Source organism: Pongo pygmaeus, chromosome 21, assembly GCF_028885625.2.
Source record: "Pongo pygmaeus isolate AG05252 chromosome 21, NHGRI_mPonPyg2-v2.0_pri, whole genome shotgun sequence".
NCBI lineage: Eukaryota > Metazoa > Chordata > Mammalia > Primates > Hominidae > Pongo > Pongo pygmaeus.
Genome location: NC_072394.2, coordinates 40267564 through 40291330, shown reverse-complemented (window position 1 = coordinate 40291330; position 23767 = coordinate 40267564). Strand labels below are relative to the sequence as shown.

The 23767-nt window shown below is 43.3% G+C and overlaps 1 protein-coding gene across 2 annotated transcripts in view; it reads right to left on the bottom strand.

Annotated features, from left to right (window-relative positions):
• CTNNBL1 (catenin beta like 1) overlaps positions 1–23767 on the bottom strand; it is a 180447-nt gene that overhangs the window by 18852 nt on the left and 137828 nt on the right. For both annotated transcript variants that reach the window (XM_054467725.2, XM_063659052.1), the window contains exons 12-13: positions 14031–14128; positions 11405–11485 (exon numbers count right to left, since the gene is read on the bottom strand). In XM_054467725.2, coding sequence (XP_054323700.1) covers positions 11405–11485; positions 14031–14128 — 179 coding nt within the window. The remainder of the gene's footprint in view (positions 1–11404; positions 11486–14030; positions 14129–23767) is intronic.

Sequence of the window (23767 nt, the reverse complement as noted above, 5' to 3'; positions counted from 1 at the left end):
ACATGCACAGAGATGAAACAGAGATTGGCTTCTGAAGACGAAGTTTCTGCCCTGACAGTTTTAGAAGTGCCATAGAAACCAGCATGCAGTGAAGTTGACTGTTGTCAGAATAGCACCTTATCTAGCCTGTTACAACTCTGTGGCATGGAATATTTACTGTTAAATGGATTCAGGGAAGCCAAACATAAATGTGTACTCAGTGTTTAAAAGGAAATAAAATAAGCAGAATGATTATGGAAAACGAGAAAGTGAGAAAGTGTGGGCACAGTTCTCTATCTTCTCAAGTTTTGGTCTGTTTTAAAAAGAAGATGGCATCACCTTTATTCTCTCCCATCTTACTCCATACAGACAGTGTCGACTTCTAAATGGATTAATACACTTCTGACTCCTTTTATGGGTCCCCAAGATGCCACATAAAAAGCTGATCTTGAGATAAGGACTCGAGACGATTCCTTGGCTATCTGTGTGTGATGAGGTAGAGCTGGCCATCTGAAAGAACTTCGAAGGGTGCCTGAAACTCCAAAATGGCTGTTGTCAACTTCACTCATGATCGGATGGCTAGGATTCAGTCTCTGGAGAAGCAATGTAAAAGTTCTAGAAAAAAATTATCATCACAAGCTTCTCCCTGCCTTATACCTTCCCTCATCAAAGGTTCTGGAGGAAGTGAAGGAGTCTGATCTATAATACTCTGACCATTACGCACTAAAGATATACAAGTGGACTTGTTTCTCTAGTGGTAGGGAAAAACTGAATTATGCCCCACTGACCAATGAGACATGTTTTAAAAATGGCTAGACAAAGAACAGAGGGAAGTTAGCTGGCCCGTGTGGAGATCATACCTGCAGCCCAACCTCCTTAGCACATGGAGACTGAACTAACAGGTTACAAATATCCCATTCTAAAGAAGGCACCCAGCTTCCCCTTGCCTACTTTCCCTCTCAAGAGACCTTGTGTGAGCGCAGGAAGCATTCAAATTAGATACTGGAACTCCTCTGAACTATGATATATATTAAAATTCTACAAATAAGTTCCTCTGCCAAGGTGGAACAGAGTACTAAGAAGATGGGATCAGATTCCAGATCAAATACTAATTTACTAGTGTCCTTAGGCGAGTCATTTAACTTTTCTTGGCCTCAGCTTCTTCGTTTGGAAACAGGAAGCCTGCACTAGACCAGGGAAGGCAAACAGGGTTCATCCCAAGTGCCAACTCAACCCACTGCAGTGAGTACAGAGTATGATACAAAAAACTGTCGTGAAGCTGAGGCGAAGCTCAGTGGGAAACAGCCCTGAAATCATTAGCAATGCCCACCCTGACTGCAGGAGGGGAGAGTGGCAGTGTGCCTCACCCCTGTTTCCCTGATCCGGTGCTCTTGAAGGCCCTCTTGGCTTTGAAAATCTGTGGCATGTCTAGCCAGCTGTAACAGATTTCTACCTGCATATGGGTATGTGGATGGATTCAGGATGTTGGCTGATGGTGTTCCCAGAGAGAGGAGCTGCTACGAGAAATGCCTCAAGCTGGAGACACACATCACCACCGCAACAGGACATGATGGCCAACACTGATGATTAACTCATCCTTTCACCAATAAATTCATCTTCCCTGTGACAGAGACACAATCCCTGGATCTGCTGTGACATTAGGCCATTTTAAGACAACAGGGGCATGCAAATCATGTACGCTTCAAATGGGAATATGATGAACAGAGATTAAAGGGACGTTCCAAGAATCCAGTAACTTCCTTAAGTGTCGTAAATATTTCTCACTTTACAAAACTTCAGAGTGAAAATCTATATGTACGTTGGACTGTATCTGAACAAGACAGGAGAGTTAAGATTTAAAGGGAGTCTTCCACAATTCAATTCACTCAACTCTCACCTTCGAAGAGCCTGAAGGTGACTGCCTTCTTTGTGAAGCGATGACAACTCAGCATTCATGCAGCATTTTTTACTGTGCAAAGCAGGGCACCTGCATTAATCTTACCTGCTGTACATGCCCTGTGTTGGGTATGTACAACAAATAACATTTTCAGATTTCACAGATGGAAAAATTGAGACAGATGCCAAATGACTACCATTGGGTTTCAGTTGGAGACTTGAGTGGAATGTGATTCCATAGTCCCAGGCCTTCTCTATTAGTTCTTTCATGCTGGCAAGAGATGACAGCAAAAACCGAATCCTAACAATAGTGAAATTTCTCGAGTCCTTACTGAGTGCCAGGCACTGTGCTAAGCACTTTCACGGATTTCTCATTTTTCCTCGCAAGAATTCCAAGAGGTAAAAACTATTACTATTTCTACTTTTCAAATGGGAAACTGAGGCTTAAAGAGATGAATCTCTCCTAAGGCCAAAAAGCTCACGGGGAACAGGAAACAGAACAGAAACAGGACAGAAACCCATGCAAATTTGGCTCCAAGGCTGTGTTCACTTTCATAGTTCAAAAAAGGAAAAAGTCTGTGTTTTATGGACTTTTCATAGTATTAGCATATAAACAAATAGATGGGATATTTTTCTTTATGCCATATCTGGAGACTAACGCAAACCAGTAGCATTAAAATGTAAGGTCACCTAGCTTCTTGGCCTATAGTTTCCCTATAAATTCAAGAAAATTTTAAAAGGGAAACAAAAATCTATAGCTACACCAGCAAATTCCACATGCAATCTGAGACAGCTAAAAAAAAAAAAAAAAAAGAGAGAGAGATACTCTGATAGGTTTTGTTTTGTTCATTCCATAAGAGAGGGCTAGAATAAAAACTTAGATGGTAATTCAGTGAATGGTGCATTAAGTAGAACAGATTGCAATTCACAGCAGCATAAGCCTGTTTGGGGGCTGCTAAAATAAACAGATTCATCTCCAAAGATACACAAGGAGGTGGTATGTGTAGCGCCAAGGTGCCATTTCTGCAGGGTTGTGTGTGTGTATTTCCCCCTCTTCCAGCCACGTACTCACTTTACATGTTAATCTGTCCTTGGGAGCACTACCAAATCACCATCTTTCCACATGCCTCCATCTCTTTCAGCAGTTAAGTCGCAAGCCCTCCAAATAAGCATGCGGATGTCATTTCTAATCTGCACCTGACAGGCAGTGAGCTGCCTCTTGCTGATAAAAGGAGACAGTCATAAAAGAGGCTGCTATGAAGCCAACATGAACCTCTCTTGCCTTAATAACACGGGACATGACTCAGAGCCGAAACCTGAAGCCTCCACTCGGTCTCTAGTCATGGATGGGAATTGCCTCACTATTCGGAAAATGCTAGTTGCTTTCTTCCAAAGCAAGGGGAGAAACTTGAACCACGGGAGAGGGAAGTAACTAGAGATGGGAGAAGCATCAACACCAGCAAAATAAATCTTCCTCCAAAAGCTTCTAAAATAGGGCAGACTATTAGAGAAGAATCCTAGAAACTGCAAGTCTTTTAGCTGGGGAAACTGAGGCTGGAGAATCAGTAAAAGAAAATTCTTTCAAAAATGCACAGCTAACTGATGGCAGTTTTGGTAAGAATCCAAGGCTCTCAGGCCACAGCTTTGCCCACAAACAAGTGACTGGCTACATGTTAGTTCTGTCTCAGCACAAATGCATGTTGCAGGCTTTTACAAACAATCTCATTAATCTTCAAAATGACCCTATAATAAAGCTATCATGAAAATGGACACACACACACAGGGCAAGGCATTTCCCAAGTGAACAGAGATCACGTGTGGCAGAGCTGTGATTTAACCTTGGGCTTGCATGACGCCATACTCATGTTCCTTCCATATTACCATGATGCCGCCATCACAAGTGTGATGCAAATTCTAAATTTACTTAAATTCAGTCAATTTCTAAATTTACATCCCCCGCTAAAAAAAAAAAAAACCCAGACTGCTCATTTGAATTTTGACAACTTATACTCTGGTCTTGAGAGAATCAGTACTTCTGTGATAGCGATGCAATAATATAAGGCTGAAAATGACAACTCTACTGGAGAAAAGGAGAAAGTAAATAAGATTAGTCCCTATTTGTGAAGACTGAGTTAGTTTAGAGGGAGAGACAGATAAGCATACAGGCCCAAAATACTTGTAATAATAGCTACCACTTAGGGCATACTTCCCTGTGCCAGGAAATATTCCAAGTGATTTACATATACTACATTTACTTAATCCTCCCCACAATCCTACATGATAGGTACTATTATTCTCATCCTTTCACTGATGAAGAAACTGAAGCAGAGAGTTTAAGTAACTTGCTTGTAATCACCCAACTGGTAGGAGTCAGAACCAGGATTTATGTCTACACAGTCTGGCTCCAGAGTCCCTGATCTTCAGTCTGAGGCTGGAGTGCAAGGGTGCACTTAGGGCACACAGGAGGGGCTCCAGGTAGTCTCAGGGAAGACTTTCTGCAGAAGCTGTCAGAGAAATGCTAAGCAGAATGCTTAGTATACGACAGACACTCAATACATGTTTATTGACTAATTTGTTTGCCAAAATTCTGAAGGATACAGAGTAATACATTAGCCAGCTTCATGAAAGGGATGTGGAAAAGATGGCACAGAGAGGTATTCTGGGCAGAGTTCAGAGCAATGGGCCAATGTCTAGAAGGTCTGAGAAAGCACAAGGTCAGGAAGCGTGAGTGGTACAGAATGGCTTTTGCACATCACGAGGGTGAGGGATGTAGCTAGAGCAGCCAGCAGGGGCCAAACTGGGCGAGGCACCATGAGGCCAGCGCAGGAAGTTAGACTGCATCCCGAGGGCGATGCAAGGCCACTGTTTACTGTGTTTGGGTGGAGAAGTGCATACATGAATTTTCATTTTAGAAAAATCTCTGGCTGCTGTGTAGAAAATGAACTGGAGGGCCCAAACCTACAGATAGGCAGACTAGTTAGTTAAGCGGGTGCTGCACTAATGGAAGAAAACAAATGATGGTAGCCTGAATGTAAGTATTGGTAGCAAAGAGAGAGAAAAGTGGATAGGCTGCAGAGATATCAGAGGTAAAGCTGACCAGACTATGAGAGGTGGGAGGTGGAGGGAGAGGAGTAAACAGATGATGCCTAGGTTTTTGATCTGGTCAAACTGGTAAACTGCCCTAATATGGGGAGTAGGGGAAGAGATTATACAGGGCTAGGGACACAAGCCTGGTTTTGGACTCGCTAAGTCAGAAGAGCCTATGGGTGATGTCCAGGTGGCAGCTGGCTACATGAGTCTGCAGAGATTCGGGAGGCCCTGGCACTTAGCCCCGATCTCATCAGACCTTGCAACCAGCCTATGAGCTTGGTAGGGGGAGAGCATATTAGCACCACTGAATGAGGACAGAGAGGATCAGGAAGGCGAAATAGTGCCCAAGGTCATACTGCAAGGTAAGTGGCAGAGGTGTGGGACCAGAATTCAGGTCCTCTGACTTCTCTTCCAAGAGTAAAAAGGATGATTGTGATTGGCAAGGGGGCAGGCAGGGAGGCAGTAGTGGGTGAATGAGCAAATGGTCGAAACTGGGTATGAGAGTGGTAAAAGCACCATGTCCTCTGCCCCCAGCCCCCTTTGTCACTAGCTTTTACTGACTGTAAGCTGTGTTTTGGCAAATCTAGGGACTGAGAAAGTTTGGGAACCACAGGTTTAAAGAAGAGCCTAGGCTAGGCGCAGTGGCTCAGGTCTGAAACTCCAGTACTTTGCGAGGCTGAGGGATGAGGTTTGCTTGAGCACAGGAGTTTGAGAACACTCTGGGCAAAATAGCAAGACCTCATCTCTACAAAAAAATGCAAACATTAGCTGGGTATGGTGGCACGCACCTGAGGTCTCAGCTACTCGGGAGGCTGGGGCGGGAGGATTACTTGAGCCCAGGAGTTTGAGGCTGCAGTGAGCTGTGATCACACCATGCCACTGCACTCCAGCCTGGGTAACAGAATAAGATCCTGTCTCAAAAAAAAAAAAAAAAAAAAAAGCTGGCAGTGGGAAGGGAGCTGGGAGGAACTCTCAGCAGGATTCTTTTTCAAAGCTTGCCCCAGAATATTCCAGCAAGTTAGCAGAAGAATCGATGGCAGCCTCACACTTTCACTGTCTACTATTTCACCCAGTGTGTTAGGCGCACGTACCCCACACATTCACTCCTGCACTTCACCCCCTTCCATATAAATCTTTAAATGAGCTTCGAATGCAAAGGACAAAGTCTGTTTAAGACATCAAGTCCTGTGGATACTGTTTCATTACAAGGAGTCCATCTTTTTCTTTTCAGGTAAAGCCTGGAATGATTTAACTGTGACAAAATTAGCATGCAATTTGTAAGTCATTACGGTGCAAAGTATGTGGTAAGAACACTTATTGAACAAACCTGCTGAGTATAATTTTCCCAGGAACTAAAAAAGAGAAAACCTCTCTCCAAGGCTCTCCTCCCTCTTTCAGAAAAATTCCTGCTAGTACCTATATAATTATGTCTTCTTTCTGACAGTCAAAAGCCAGGCATGCTCTGTACACTTAGCCAATGGAAACGGGAAGGAATCAACAAGAAGTCAGGATGCCTTCCCAACAATAGGCATCTTAGTATTTTCTGGGCTTCAAGTCATTCGGAGAGTCAGCTGAAACCTGCTGAGACAAGAACCCTGGATATTTACGGATCACAAGAACTGCTGCTCACTAGATGGGTCTCAAGAATTACATGCCCTTGAAAAGTTCAGGTCAAATCTTGTTCACCAGAAACCCCTAGGGTATGTCCAGAGACATTATGGACCTGGAATCTCACAGACTTTGAATACAACATAAAAGCAGAAGGCCACTGCCCAAGACATGGAAGTCTTTGCTAGTTACAGATTATTGTAATACATGATTTGAACTGAATGTGTATAGAATTATCTGTCAGTCCTGTTGATTCTTCCAAGTAGAAGTATTTTTCCTTGTGAAATATTGCTATAGTTATGCCACAGGATCCACAGAACTGTATTTAAATATTTTTGGTGACAGGTCTAATCACAGAGAAAACAAAAATCAGGGTTAAAAATTAGTGTTAAGGAATAACGTGGAAAGTGCAGGGTGACTCGCCCTATCTTCCTTAATACTCACAGACAGATATTAATTTCACCTAATGAGCAGTGGTCTTTCATTTACTGAATGTCAAGCACGATGTCCTGAGAAGACGATGAACAGGAGAGATTACAGTCCCAGAGACACAGAATAAACAAATAAATGAAATAATTACAGGTTCTGAAGCAGCTGGGGAGAGAGGGCTCTCTTACAAATGGTAATCACTGAAAGCCTCTCTGAGGAGGCGACATTTTACTGAGACCTGATAGGAGAGAGGAGGCTCAGGGCAGAAGGGAGTGGCAAATGTAAAGAAGGAAAGAAAGGCTGTGTGGCAGGAGGGGCCTAGTGGCAGGAGAAGGGGTTGGAGAAGCAGGGAAGAGTCAAGTCATGCAAAACCTTGCAGTAGCAGGGAATGAGGACAGTGGGTGTGTACACGTGTGCGGGGGCGGGGCAGGGGGACACAAACAGTCCTTGTAGAGAAAAGAAAGCTAAAGGTTCTCTGACCACCTTCTGTGTGCCAGGCCCTGTGCAAGCAGCTTTCGTGCATAATACATTCACCGACACCATATCCCTACATACATAACTTCTCAAAGTACACAAACTGGGACATACACCTTAAACACAAAACAAACACCATCCCGGAAGAAAATAAGGATAGGGCAGTTCAACTGTTTGCCCACAGTCGGAGAACCAGGAAAAAGCCTGGCTATAAAACCCACGCTCTTCTTCTCACACCCTCCACTCATGGAAGGTACCCCCTCCTCTCCCCCTTCACTTGGCTTCCCACTGCTGCTCCTTTGCTGTTTCACTCCAGGCTGGAAATGCCCTAGACATCCCTAGCTTTTTAGGTTCAGCACGAAGCTCAGCCACAAAACTAGCCCCCCTAGAGTTTAGGGTGACTCTGGCCTTAGATGACCTCTCCCCACTCCCTGGATCCTCCAGCCTTCGTCTGCGGAACCATCTCTAGGCCCATTCTTTTCTTGGCACTTTCGCTTCTCACCCCCAATCGGTGTCTGGCCTTGCACATTCCCAGAGTGGTCACCTCATCAACATTTGCCAAATGACTAGATTCTCTCTAGTGACCTGGTCAACTGCAAACCATGGGCACTTGCACTGTGCCCAGAGAAGTCTGAAGTTCACAGGGAAGGTGATAGCTGAGACAATAAAAATACCAATACTTGAGCCTGTTATCTTAGGTTTTTTGGTTGCAGACTTGGTGAGGTGTGTGAGAGATTATTCACTACTGATCTGATAGTCAATGTCTTCAAAATGCCTGAAAAATAAGCATTCAATTCAAGTAGACAAATATTTGCTGAGCTCCCAATTGGTATAGGACATTCAAATTTAATGGGGGGCAAGGAGACAAACTGTCTGCAACTTCAGAGAGAAGACCGCATGAGGCAGAGGTGAAAAGGAGGTCGTGTTATTCTAAGTCACTTTACACCTGTGAGGCGGCTTCATCTGCTAGGATGGCGCCTGAGTGCTGGCAGCAAACACTGCTCACAAACACATCCCTCACCCCTACCCGCCCTGGCTCTCTGCGTAACACTGAGGCTGCTGAGCACTAATGGCCTTGGAATGTTTGCCAGTGCCCAGCAAAACGGCTTTGGCATCAAGGAGACAGATGTTTGTCAGGGAAAGGCACGGCCTTGGTGCCCGTGGCACACAGCAGCTCTGTGAATGCCGGGAGAGTGGCTGCAGTGATTACTCTCTGTCAGTGCTAATCAATTTCACACCCTCTTCAATGCTGATAATAGATAATCTTTTGGGAAGCAGGCCAAGTTTCCTAACAGCTATGTGCAAACTGCTCCCTGACACCTAGCCACTTACTCGGTCTCCCTCAAAAAAAGTCTAAGCTGCACCTCAAATAAAGCATCTGATGGTGCCAATGCTCTCTTCTGCTAGGCGACTCCTTCTGCAAGGAGGATGCTCTCAGGAAAAGGACTGCTTACTAAAAAGGCTACTAAAAAGGCTTACTAAAAGGCTTACTAAAAAATTACACAAGAATTCCAAAGGAAGCTAGGAAATTCTAGCGGCAGCAGCAGCGGCAACTTCTACTTACAGAGCAAAGTACTTTCTATACTTTATGCTTAGTCTTCATAATAACCTTTAACGGGAGGCATTTTGTTTTTATTTTTTGAGACAGGGTGTCGCTCTGCCACCCAGGCTGGAGTGCAGTGGCACAATCTCGGCTTGTTGCAACCCTTACCTCTCAGGCTCAAGTGACTCTCATGCCTCAGCCTCCCGAGTAGCTGGGATTACAGGTGTGCGCCACCACACCCAGCTAATTTTTGTAGTTTTAGTAGAAATGGGGTTTTGCTTTGTTGGCCAGACTGGTCTCAAATTTCTGACCTCAAGTGATCTGCCCACCTTGGCCTCCCAAAGTTCAGGCATGAGCCACTGTGTCTGGCCCAAAAGGGAGGTGTTTTTATTCTAATTTTACAGATGAGAAAACAAAACTTAGGAAGGTCACCTTGATTATCCAAGATCTCAGAGCTAGAAGTGGCAAGATTACCTTTTCTACTAGACTGCTGCACCTCTATCTAGAAGACCAGTCAGTCACTGACCAACCTATCACTGCTCTTTTAGTTCATTCCATCGTCCAAAAATGGCAGAGTTACCAAAGGATGTTTAACTTAACCTGAGGCAATGAAGGAAAACATGAAGCTTGAGGGGTTGGATCATCTTGGCTAGTATCACTTTATAGCCCAGAAACTGAGGCTACATGAGGCATAGTGACAAGCAGTGATTTAAAGGCGGTGCTTGCTCTTAAATCCTAGGTCCCCTGAATCCCAGGTCTTCCTTTTGCCACCCCTCAAAACCTCCCTAGCAGATAACATCACGGATTCCATCAAGGCTGGAGTTCTAACTGTCTGATAGCTGTTTCCTTATAAAAGTCCAGGGAATTTTAAGTTGTTTCTAATTATCATTCAGATAAAGAGAAGGAGTACATTATTCCCGCAATTTAACAACCACTGAGTGTCCTTCATGCCCAAGTTACTGTATAGGGTAGAAAAGATGGAAACGGAAAGTTTAATTAAAGAACAAAGGGGTTGGGGTGAATTGGAATGAAAGAATTGTGGTGGAACATGCTAGTATCTAAAGTGCAGCCTCAGAATTTAGAGTCTCTGCCTTTTATCTTGCAGTAGTATCACTGTATAAAAGAAGAAAGCCCCAGTTAATCAATTCAATCAATCCACAAACTTCTGAGGACTTACTCAGTTTAGGGATCATAGGGAAATCACAAAAATGAAAAGCACAGCTACCTATCTGCTGGTGTTCATGAATGAAGGTACATTTTATGAAAGGGGAGAGGTGGATAAGAAGTGGCAAAGAGAAACAGGACAGATAACAAGGTCACTGTCTCCCCACATCCCCACAGCCCTAGTCTCTCACTCTGGCCTGAGGCATGCCTCGAGGGAAAATGCTGGTGTAATTCCCAATGCACACGGTAGCCTTAGCTGGATGGTCCCAACACAGGGGAGGGGAGGGCTGTACTAAAATTAGTCCTTCCACCAGTGAAGTTCAAAAGCCTCAAGTGTATCTTTAAGACAAGACTGAAAAGAAGGATGAAGTGATGCGGCAAAACAAGATCACAAGGAAAATGAGGTCTCCTGTAGACTTGGAAAAAAGTAAGCCAGGCGTCATTTTATAATGTGACTGAAGACTTGGGAAGTGTCTTGTAGGGGAGCAAATACAAATCAGACATTAAACAGTGACAGGAAAACTTACCCTAATTAAGGAATACAGATGGAAAGCTACAGTGGCCAGAGATGGTGGAGAACGAAATGGAAGGAGGTGAAAAACACAGAGGGTGGGATAACACCATAGTAAGCACAGCCCCTCAAGAAAAAACGTCCAGCAGATGTCACTTCTCTCAGCAACCATCAACATGAGAAAACAAGGGTCAGCCCTTCAGAACCTGCAGTTTGGCTCGGCTGCAATGCATCTGAGCTTCTGTTCTCTAGGTCTCCAGTTTTCCATCTGTAAATGGGGTAACTGGATTCCAGGACCATTCAGTTTCCTTCTAGCTCCTCTACGCTGTGATCACCCTTCCTCAGCATGCCTCCTTCAGGATTTCAGAAGCCACCAAGTGTGAGTACTAAGACATGCTCTGCCAACATGGTACCAGGTCACAGCCTTGTACTTTGGCCAGATTTTCGAAGAGAAGCTCTTGTCAAGGGTGCCTGTGCTGTCCACCCAGACTCCCAGGTCAGACCTGGATGGATGCCTTTCTTCCTGAAAGGCTATCACTCATGTCAGAAGAGCAGTCATAACCACTTGGCAGACCATCATCTGCTCTACTTCTGTAACATGTTAGATGGCACTGCTGCCCTTACCTATCCTGTGGGGAGATGGGAGGAACACAAGGGACCCAAATGGAGGGCAAGTCAATAGCTGGCAAAAGTGAGGCAGGGATACGTACGTGTTTTTCCCCTTCAATCTTCTTGTCCGCCACCTGCATTGCACCCAGATATTTAAAATGCAACTCCATTAGTCTGTCAACCTGAAAGAGAGATTTCACAGGCTTGAGTGAGAAGGAAAGACAACGCACAGCAAGAGAACAGTGGCACTCCTATTCATCTCACTGTCGCTCCCTCACAAAGGGAGACCCGCTCCGGCACTCCTTATAGCGGATGAGAGAAGCTTTGCTTAGGGACACATCAGGAATGGATCAAAGAGCTGGGGCAGAACAAAGCAAACACTTAGGATGAATGCAGTTTGAACCAGGCCCATTCCCGAAAGGAGGCTACGCATTCTCAGCCCTTCTAGAACTCCCAGGAATGTACGTTGTTAAAAACAAATAAACAAATAAAAATTCAAGTCCCTTCTTGCCAAGAGAAGGAGCTTGAAGTTACACACTTGATATTCACTTGGAACTTTACAGAAATTTCTTTTTTCAAACTGAAACCTTTCATGTTCAGATTCTGCCCCAGAGCTGATCTTTTTTTAAAAATGCCTGAGTAAAATCTTTTTAGTAGCTTTTGAGTCAGAAGAGAGAGCAAGAAAACCTCCTTCAGCAACTTTTAAAAAAGCCCTGACTTTTGCTTGGCAATAACTTAAAAACTGGTTTTAAGTTGAGCAAAGTCATGCTTCAAACATGGCTTGAGGAACACTCAGTGGATTTGAAAAAGTTTTGTTTTTTCCCCAAGACTCCAAAATGACTGAAGAAACACTGTGAAGCCAGCCCAGACTCCTGACTTATCTTTTTATCAGGTTGGCACCACCATAGCCCTTGGCAACTCTGGCATTCATTTACCCAGGAGCTGATAATGGTTGGTTCATAGGTGATGTTCCTGCAACATGCCATCAGACAGTCTGAGAAGACTGTGGTCAAACCTTCTTTAGCCAACACTGATGACCCTAAGACCTTAATGTTTCAGCTTATAAAGTATTTTCATGACCATTATTTCCTTAAACCTTAAAAAAAACCTGACAAGGTGTGCAGGGAAGACAGGTAGCAAACCCCATTTTAAAGATGAGGAAACCAAAGCACAGATGTTAAATGATGTCACTAGGGTGACGTGACTACTAAGATCTCCGTGTCCTAACTTGATGACCTCTTCATCATGCTATACTCCTGGTGAGGGCAGAAAAAATGGTCAGAGGTAGCTCAAACAGACAGTCTTAAACCTTTCTTGGGTAAGTTACATAATGTCTCTAAGCTTCAACTGCCTTGCCTGTCAATGCAAATAATAACTATACAGGGATAAATAAACCATAGTGTTGTGAGAATATATGCAACGATGAAAGTCATCTGCTCTATCATCCAATCCATAGTAGTCACTCAGTAAATGGTAGCTCTTATTACTGTTAAAAATCCTATCGTCTGGCATACTAAAGATATAAAATATCTATTTAATCTCATGCCACTGCGTTCCCAGCTTCCATAGCCCGATCCGTCTAATCTCATGTAATTGCATTCCCAGCTTCCATAGCCCAATCCATCTAATCTCATGTAACTGCGTGCCCAGCTTCCATAGCCCGATCCATCTAATCTCATGTAACTGTGTTCCCAGCTTCCACAGCCCAATCCATCTAATCTCATGTAACTGCATTCCCAGCTTCCACAGCCCGATCCATCTAATCTCATGTAACTTCGTTCCCAGCTTCCATAGCCCAATCCATCTGATCTCATGTAACTGCGTTCCCAGCTTCCATAGCCCAATCCATCTGATCTCATGTCACTGCATTCCCAGCTTCCATAGCCCGATCCATCTGATCTCATGTCACTGCGTTCCCAGCTTCCATAGCCCGATCCATCTGATCTCATGTCACTGCATTCCCAGCTTCCATAGCCCGATCCATCTGATCTCATGTCACTGCGTTCCCAGCTTCCTAGCCCGATCCATCTAATCTCATGTCACTGCGTTCCCAGCTTCCATAGCCCGATCCATCTAATCTCATGTAACTCTGTTCCCAGCTTCTATAGCCCGATCCATCTAATCCCATGTAATTGGGTTCCCAGCTTCCATAGCCCATTCCATCTAATTTCATGTAATTGTGTTCCCAGCTTCCACAGCCCATTTAGGGCAGGCTCTACCATTTCCTTATCATTATCTTCATTTTATTACCACCACCTTAGTAAGACCTTATCTAATTCACCTCCCACTGATCCTTCAAGATGAGTATTGATGTCTCCATGTTGAAGCTGGGGAAACTGAGGTTCAGAGTGGCACACATCTCAAAAGCAGCGAAAACAGGTTCAAATCTCAAGTCTGTATCCAAAAGCCAATGTTCTTAATCACTTTGCTATGCTGTGCAGCAGCCCTCAACAAAAATCCTAGTCTAATCCATGCTCTTTGGGTCTAAAAATCCCCCTCAAGTACTAGTCTTATCGTCCTCAGGTGTTACTACTCCCAGGAGAATGTATTTGGAGATGAAAAGCAGAATAACCAGAAAAGCCTTTGACATGCAAAGCAACAGGGCCCAGGTGCTAGAAAAGAGAATTTTAGGGTAGGACCACTCAACCCAGTATCCCTCAGATCACATCAGGTAAAGAGCTTTTCTATCAGTCTCGGTCCCAGCTTTACAGTCCAACAGTCACTCACCTTCTCACTGTCATTTTCAGTGAATTTATTCAGAAGCCGGGTCCGCTGCTGCCCTCTCAGGTTCCGCAGGAGGGAAGCCAGGATCGAACAGACATGCTCTGGGTTGGGAAAGAGAAAAGAGAACATGCTGAGATCAGAGCAGTAATTATTACCTCTCTTCAAGCCGCATCTGGTTCTATCGAGGGCAGAATAAGTAGGCCTTTCTGACTGCTGCTATTGATTAATAAGACAAGAACCTAAATTGTGTCACTAAAAAACCGAACCGATCTTCACACTGCACAAAAAACATATTCAAAAGGGATGATATCCTCAAGGACAACTTGAGCAAGTGAATCAAAACTAAGTTAGAATTCCTTTTCTGTCAGGAATTAATTGATTTTTATTGTCCACAACAGAATCTCAAACTAATCCTGCCTTTACAGAAATAACCTGTGAATAGAATATGAACACCAGCCATGACATGAACAAATAATGGATAAGACATGTTGTATTGAATTCTCAAATTACCTTATAACTTTCCCAAGTAAACAGCCTGGAATTAAATATGAAATATGATAGGGACCCAGTGCTATCACTTACATTCTGGTGCAGCTAACACCCCTGCTTCAAGTTTAAAGGTGGCCGGACTGTAAGCACTTCAAAACAGTTAACAGGGCTTTCTGAGTTCAACAACCCAGCTGCTTCTATTATGAAATACTATTCTTCTACTCTTGGAAGAAGAGGGTAATTGAAGGGTATATTATAGGCTTCAGGTGTAAAGAGATTCCTTTCTTTAAAAAGAACTTTCAAAAAATCAAGAATAATGACCTTGAAAAGGAGGTGACAAAAGTCTACTGGTGGAGAAATGGCAGAACAAAGTTTATTTTGAAATAAAATGCTCACGGTGTGAACAACAAACAGTTTATTTGAAAACTGAGGAGCATCTTCCTATGCCAAAGTTACCTTGGGTTCCCAAGAATGTCACCTGACTACTGAGGCCACAAGGAAGCATTCTTACTTCTCTGATTATAGCACGGATATAATTTTGTGCCAGTGTGTTTTTCTTCACTTAATAAGCATTCCCCACCCCCTCGTTTCCCTAATTTCTTAATGTTGGGGTTATTCAGTCCTTAGATTTCTATTTTCTATCTATATTCACTTCCCTGGTAATCTCATCTTGTCCTATGGCTTTGAAAACCATTACATGCTGACAACTCACAAATTTGAACCTATAGGTCAGTCCTGTCCTCTGAATGCTGACTCATATATTCAGCTGTCTTACCTGCCCTCTCCACTTGGCTGCCTAACATCCTATCAACCTTTTTTTCCTTAATTTTTATCTTGAGACAGATTCTGTCACCCAGGCTGGTGTGCAGCAGCACGATCAGGGCTCACTGCAACCTCAACCTCTGAGGCTCAATCAATCCTCCTGCCTCAGCCTCCTGAGTAGCTGGGACTACAGGCACACAACACCATGTCTGGCTAATTTTGTATTTTCTGCAGAGATGGGGTTTAGCCATGTTACCCAGGCTGGTGTTGAACTCCTGGCCTCAAGCAATCCACCTGCCTTGGCCTTCCAAAGTGCTGGGATTACAGGTGTGAGCCACTGTGCCTGGCTGGTTCTTTTAAACTTAATGTCCAAAAACAAGCTCCTGATCTTCCTCCCTAAACTGGTTTCCCATAGTTGTTTCCATCTAACTAATGGCAACCAGAATCTCCAGTTTCTCCAGCCAAAACCAGTGAAAATGCCTTTGATTCCCTTCTTTCTCACATCCCACGAGAAACCTCATCAGCTTTACCTTCAAATCACATCCAGTATCCCACCTCTTCTGACTACCGCCACCACTGCTACTACACGACCCTCATCCACATCACCATCATTTCTTGCTTGGAGCAGTCAATAGCCTACTAGTGAGTCCCTCTGCTTCCACCCCTGTCCCCTTTGGCCTAATCTCCATAGAACAGCCAGCGTAATTCCTTAGGTTAACACCTAAAGTCAGGTCTGTTTAAAACACTCCAGTGACTCCCCAACTCAGACTAAATGCTGCTTCTAACGTCAGGCTGTTCCTGCCTCGGGGCTTCTGCACTTGCTGTTTCCTCTGCCTGAAATGTTCCGCGGCAGATTACCTGCATGACTTACTCTTTAAATCTGGTTGTACTCCACTGTCATCCTCTCAGCGAGGCTTTCCTTTGACTACCCTATTGAAAAATGCAATGCCTCACGTGGCTATTCTCAAGTCTTATCTGCTTTATTTTTCTCTTCATTATGTGTTACCTTCCAAAACACTGTATCATTTATTTATTTGTTTTGTTCACCATCTCCCTTCAATTAGAATACAAATTCCCTGAAGGCAGATATTTTAAGTCTGCTCTGTTCATTGCCATATCCCTGGTTCTAAAACAATGTCTGGCACATAGTAGGTGTTTTGGGAATACTTGCTGAATGAATGGGAAGAAAGCAGGCTATCAATATAAAAGTTTTCAGTGGTGGAGGTGGGCATGGGGGCAAACAGGCCACTTTTGAATTCTGGATATGTTTCAAATGCCTTCAAATACCTTTTGCACTTTTATATATAATGCCTATCTTAAATTCAGAGCAATACTACCTTTGCATTGCTAATATGCTTTCAAATTGTTCAGTTACAAGATGGTCCTTAAAGAGTTTTTGTACGTGGGAGTAGGTAAACGGCTTTTTCCGAGGGCGCCATCAATTTCAATAACATATTTCTAATTGGTAGAATCTATTTTTTTAGGTATTGAAAATATAACATTTTTCTTAAAATATGCTGTGGACAGAGGTACTATATAACTTCTCAAGACCCCAGGCTCCCCCAGTATCTTCCTTTCAACTTTTATGTAAAGCTGGGATTGAGGTGGTGTAACCTCCGTCTGCCGTAGTCACTCACTGGGGTGGGGTGAGGGTAGAAAGTAGTGGAGAGAACGGGCCCTACCTTCACAGGAAGGCAAAAACCCCCATGAACCCAGGGTAAGGATGGTGAGCTAACAGAGCTCAGCTCAGGGTGAGAAAGTAGGATAAAAAAGGAACGTCTGTGAAGATGCACTTCATGGAAAGTGCTCTGACCTTTGTGTATGCCAAGGAGAGAAGGTTAGGGGCAGGAAGAATGAGGGACAGAATCAACTCTGTAACCTTGTGCCAACCAAGTTGGAAGTAGCTGTGATCTCTTCAGCTGGTGAACAGATATGGGACAGGCCATAATAAATGCAGTGAATTCTAACAAGATCAGTTCTAAAACTTTGGAATTACTTAGTATGACAGCTGGTGACAACATCCTGGTATTATATATATGACAATCTGACAACCACAGAGGAAGAAAAAAAAAATCAGAGCCAAAGTTCTCATTGATTATTTGAGCCAAATTTCTCATTGTATGATGGAAAAACCGAGGCCCAGAGAGAAGTGACTTGTCCACAGAGCTAATTGGTGGAAGAGGTAGAACTCAAACTTCAGATTACTCACTCCATCCACTGACCAGTTTACCTCTGTGCCTAGCAAGTGCTGAGTGTTCAAGGCCAAAAACAAACAACACAGCCTCCCTAACCTGAAGAAGCTCCTCATTTAGTGAAGAAAACAAAACAATTATAGCACTGTGTAACAAGTTCCATTACCGAGGGGTGCAAACAGGACGTGGGCAACATAGAGCAGGGACAACTGACTTCCAAGGGTTACCATTGGACATAACCAACAACTGAAAATCTTACAAAACAAAGAAGAGCCATAGCCAACAACAAGGCAGAGAAAAGGAGAGAAAATTCCAGGCAGAAGGAACAATATATGCAAAAGTCAGTATGAATGGACTGCCATGTCCATGTGGGAGAGGGGAGGCCAGTGAGGGGGGGCAAAGGCTGACCATGGAGAACAGGGGCAAGGGCCTACCAGTGAATTTTAAGCTGGGGAGAGACAGCATTGGATCTGAGTTTACACCAATCTCCTCAGCAGCCACAGTCCTTTCAGAGATCAAGATCAAGAAAATGTTTCTCTTTCCTGATCAATTTTCTGTATTTCCTTATCAATATTCCTTCTTTGCCTGGGCTATTAGGAAGCTCAAAGATGAATTTATACTCAACCACAGAAAGTAATTTCTTTTATTGTTTTGTTGTTACTGATTCCCTTCACCCCCTACCAATGGAGTTTAAAATAAAAGCAATGGATGTATGAGGTAAAAATCAAACTACATGAAAAGGTACAACGTGTACTTGATATTTATTGAGCATCTATACTAATATATTTCTTTTCCCATATTCCTTCCACGAACCCATTCTTCTCTCCCAAGAAAAACTACAAAGTACCTTGTGTACATTTTCAGGGGGAAAATTTTGCATTTCACCTATATAAATATTCCCTAATACATATTTCCATATCGGCACCCACACTTCATTTTTTAAAAATGGCTATCTAGAATTCCACTGAGCTTATTTATCACAATTTTAAATAGCGCCCCATTCATGGGTATTTTAGGTAGTTTCCAGTTTTGCGTTATTTCATTCTTGCTATTAGAAGCAATGCTGCAATGAGTATACAAGCCCACATATTTTGGCTTACTTTTGCACAAATATTCTTAAAGCATATTCCTAGTAGTGGAATTAGAGCATCAAAAGAAATTTACATACGAAATGTTGAAAGACACTGACAAACTGTCTTCCAAAATGGCTGTACCAATGACATACCCACTATTAGTATATATATGAGCATCTGTCTTCTCATATCCTCACTCAGATTGCATATTATCCAACTTAGTAACTGTGACAGCCCAGTAGGTGAAAAATGAGATCTTCTTTTGATTAGCATGTTTTTGTTCTTGTTATGAATGAGGTTAAACATCTTTTCCTATGTGTATTAGGGTTCTCCAGAGAAACAGAATAGGAAATATAAAAATGTACAGAAAAAGATTTATTATGAGGGATGGGCTTGTGCAATTATGGAGACTGAGAAGGCCCGTGATCTGTTATCTGCAGGCTGAAGGCCCAGGAAAGCCAATGGAGTAGTACCAACCCAAGCCCAAAGGAATAATGTTTTGCCAACGATTTGGGTATCCCACAGCCCAGTCAACTTAACATAAAATTAACCATCACACTATGTTTATTGGCCACTTGTATTGCTTTTTCTTGAACAGCCTGCCCTTATCCTTTGCTCAATTTTGACTTCTATGAACTCTTTATAAATTAAGCATATTACCCTTTTCCATATATGTTGCAAATAGGTTCCCTAATTTAACATTTGTGTTTTGACAAATTCTTATTCAAAGCTAAGATTTAGTGCCACCATATTGTTTTGGTGAAAGTTCCTTCAAATTCCTATTTGAACATAAGTAGGGTATAATAATAACTGTCATCATTTTTATTGTTTATCTATGCCAGTAGGCTTGAGTCTGTACACAATTTTTTCACTGAATCCTCACAACTAAGCTGTGGAAAAGGTTCTATCCACATCTCCATTTTATAAATGTGGAACCCAAGGCTTAGCGAGATTAACTGACTTAAGGTCATGTGCTTGAGTAGGTGGCTGGATCTTAGATCTGAATCTAAGTTGCCTGATTCCAAACTGTAAGCTTTTCCTACCATGTTATGCTTCCCACATATAAAAGGCAATCATCAATGCTATTAAAGAAGGAAGGTAAAAGAGACCATGTAAAGCCTGAAAATGCGCCTCATATTTGGGCTGACTGTGCCCAAAAGACAGACACTATGTAAATGTGGATTAAAAAATTAACAGTTTTAACAAGAGTAAAATGAAGTAAAAGGCCATATGGAGTAAGACATGAATAACAACCCTCTTTCTCTATTTTACAGAATTAGTCTTTGCAGAAGCAATTTCCACCACAGTCTAAATAAAGAAGAGACTTTTGAGTTTCAGGCAGTTCCACAAAAATACTGAACCAGAACTTCTCAATAATTTTCCCTTTTAATCTTGCTGATTAAAACGGATGAGAAAGAGTTGCAAGAGAATGTTCTTTATATACCTCAACAAGATGGGGGCGGGACGGCTGGGTGCTGGTGGTGCAGAGAGGGTATCAGGAGCGGTAATTTTCAAAGAGAAAAATGTAATAAATAGAATAACCATCTTCTTTGGCAGCAGATGACACTGGCATGCATTTCCACGGCTCACCCCAGTCTGGAGTAAGGTATACTATGATCAATTGCAATGGTATACTAAGAATAAATGACATTTACCTATTTGGGATTTTAAGTGAAGGATAGGTTGCCAATTGATGCCTATGCCCTTCTACCGCTCTATCTGGATGCTGAGACACGCCATAGGCTACTGGTGCCGGCCAGATAGGGAAACACTTAAGCCATCCCAAATTTACACATATATACACACACCGAGTTTCATTAGCTACTAATAAATGTAGCTTCCCTAAAAACAGATTTCAGCCCAAGGTGGTGTCAATTTTTCATGCACCAAGGAGAGGGGAGAGCTGCTGGCACAGGGAGCAGGGGAGATAACAAGTTTATCTGCTGGTCAACACTGCTCAGCTGCTCCGTCATTTCGACAGGATAAAATGGAGGTGAACGATGGTTATGGAGCTGTCAATGCAGATGGGGTGGATGTGGTAGTTCCCACTGCAGAGAACAGCCTCTAAGGGAGGGCCCAGGAAGTGCAGAAAACACACACACGTGTACACACACACACACACAAACACGGAAGCAGCAAGGCTCCACCAAGGGGAAGGCCAGGCAAATCTACATTTTCAAATCACTAGGTAGGGAGGTAGGCAGCCTGGCATCTAGGTGGAGCGTTACAGAGCCAGGATTGAAATTGTACCAGTGAGAGTCCCTGCCTGCTGGGCTCCCTGCTCAACAGTCAGACAACTGGCTGCCTCAGACAGACACTAATTACTGAAACCGCCTGGAGGGAGGCTCTGACCCACCCTTTCCCCAGCTCAGCTCTCTTCAGGGCTTCTCAAGGATGATTAGCAAAGGGTTAGATGCCTGTTTCTATGTGAGAGGGCTAAAAGTTTGATTTTCCAGGGGGCAGTTCGAGTTTTACAATTTTCAGAGCTGGAAGGAGGGTTAGAAATCTCTGATCTGATTCTGCGGTTCTGAGTATGGAAACAATAGCCCTGAGAAGGAATGTGATTTGCCTCAGGTCCAAAGTACCTTTGTGAGCCACTGGAATCTAAATCTGCTTTTTCCTCCAAATCATGACAGACATTTGAGACTGATAAACACGGAGGCATGCTACCCCTCCCAAAACACATACACAAATGTAACATTTTCCATGCAGTTTCAGGGCACATCTCTTAGTGATGGCTCTTTAGTTAAGAACCCTTGATCTAGTACACCCAAATCAGAGGTCTTTCCAGAACAGCACAGACTGTGGCAGTCACTCCAACCAGCCATTTATAGTGTGCACCATTTTTGTGAAGAATGGGATGGACTGGCATTTCTCATCCTTACTCTTAAAAAAAAAAAAAAGTATGATCCACATTCCAGTAGGTGTTTGGTTAACATTACCCATTCTCTATGAGGAGAGCTATTTATCCATAGACGGGCCTGCTTATGAGTAGGCCTATTATGGTTCCATTGCTGAAAAAGACACACAGGTACATGGAGAACACTAACTCCTGGGATCTGCTCCAGACATGCCAACAAGTGAATTAATTAACCTTATGTGGGGATTTAGGATCACAGGGACACAGATTCATGGAGCTTAGCCTCTGAGTCTCAGTCTTCTTATTCATAAGCTGGGGCTGTCCCTCCCATCTATTAAACCCATTCTTTCAAATGAGGTATGTGTATAGTAGGCACTCAACAGACAGCAGTTTGAGATCTGTTGTACTGAAAAAGAGAATCACAAGGGATTCGCTCACCTACGCACCTGTCCTAGATCAGCAGGTAACTCCTTCCATACTGCAACCTGACCCCATGTCTGCCACTGAACATGTTTCAGTCAGCCCTGGTCATCCTAACTAGCTCCTGCTGAGAAAAACGGAAACCTACATTGCTTCGCTCTCAGCTGGTAGGGCTATTTTCTCTAACTCAAGATTTGTTCTAACCCTAAAATGGAGCAAGGCCAACTTCGCTCAGACTCTCTAATCCCACAATAAATTAAAATAAAGTGCTTGTGTGTCGCTGGCTATAAAGCCAAATAATACAAGATTCTGGGAGACCTGCAGACAGCGCTAAGGCGGGTAGTGACTATTTACTAGTAAGTTGAAGGACACAGCACATCTAAGTAGAGATGGTCCTACCTTTTAATAAAAAGAAATGTACTTGGCCATGATAATCATTTGCCTTTTGGTCTTCCTGCAAGAACTGAAAATACAATGTGTGATCCGTAAAGAAATGAAGATTAGCTTCTCCTTCTAGAGTTTTATAATCTTAGGATAATTACAGGGTATGAAGTGGTATGTCATCAGCCCTCCCTTTACTCAAAATTCTGAGTACCAACTATGTGCCAGGCAATGTAGACGATGACAGCGATGAAAGCTAGCCCACTCCCAAGAAGCTCCTCCTCATTTTATGATTAACGCTAAGAAATAAACAACTACAGCCGGGTGCGGTGGCTCATGACTGTAATCCCAGCACTTTGGGAGGCCAAGGCGGGCAGATCACAAGGTCAGGAGATCGAGACCACCCTGGCTAACATGGTGAAACCCCGTCTCTACTAAAAAATACAAAAAATTAGCTGGGCATGGTGGCAGGCGCCTGTAGTCCCAGCTACTCGGGAGGCTGAGGCAGGAGAATGGAGTGAACCCAAGAGGTGGAGCTTGCAGTAAGCCGAGATCGCGCCACTGCACTCCAGTCTGGGTGACAGAGCAGGACTCTGTCTCAAAAAAAAAAAAGAAAGAAATAACTACAATAGAGTACACAATTAACTGGCATGCGTGGAAAATACTCAGCCCATATGTGAAGGGCCCCTAATTCAGTTGGGGTAGGAAAGAGGAGGGCCTGAGTAGGAGTGGCTACACACTGGAAGTTAAGAGGTCAGAACTGAGACAGAAGAAAAACATTTTCCTCCAAGACTCTGGGAGAGATGCAGGGCTGGGTGTATTACACAGGCAGGCGAGTGGCCGTGTGCTAGCAGCCACGTTTTCAGTGGTAAAGTTGGTGGACAGAAACCAGGATTTGGGGTTCTAGGGGCACACTTAGTTTTTGAAGCCTAGAATTGGGCCACATTCTTGGAGTCAGGGATAAATGGAATACAGATGGTTCCTGATTTATGATGGCTTGACTTATTTTTTGTCTTTACGATGGTGCAAATGCAATATGCATTCAGTAGAAACCATACATCAAGTACCCACGCAACCACTTTTTCACTTTCAGTACAATATTCAATATATTATGTGATATAGTCAACACTTTTTTTAAAAAATAAAATAGGTATTGTGTTAAATGATTTTGCCCAGCTGTAGGCTAACGTAACAGTTCTGTGCATGTTTAAGGTAGGTGAGGCTGAGCTATGATGTTTGGTAGGTTAGGTGTGTTAAATGCATTTCTGACTACCATATTTTCAACTCACGATGGGTTTTTTGGGACATAACCCCATGGTACATTGAGGAGCATGAGTCCTATGTATATTAACAAGTCTCCCAAGGTGGGAGTGGGAGAACAGAAGGGAAAAAGTGACAAGGTGCACAGTAACAATCCCTAAATTTGACTTTCTCAACCTTCTGTGCCAAGAGAGGTGCCTCCAGATTCCAGAGGGGTCTGCCGGAACCTCTGTTGAAGTTTTAATATGGCGGGGCAGGGGAAGGCTCTGCTCACCAGAAAGGAAGAGGAGGCCCTAGCAAGTG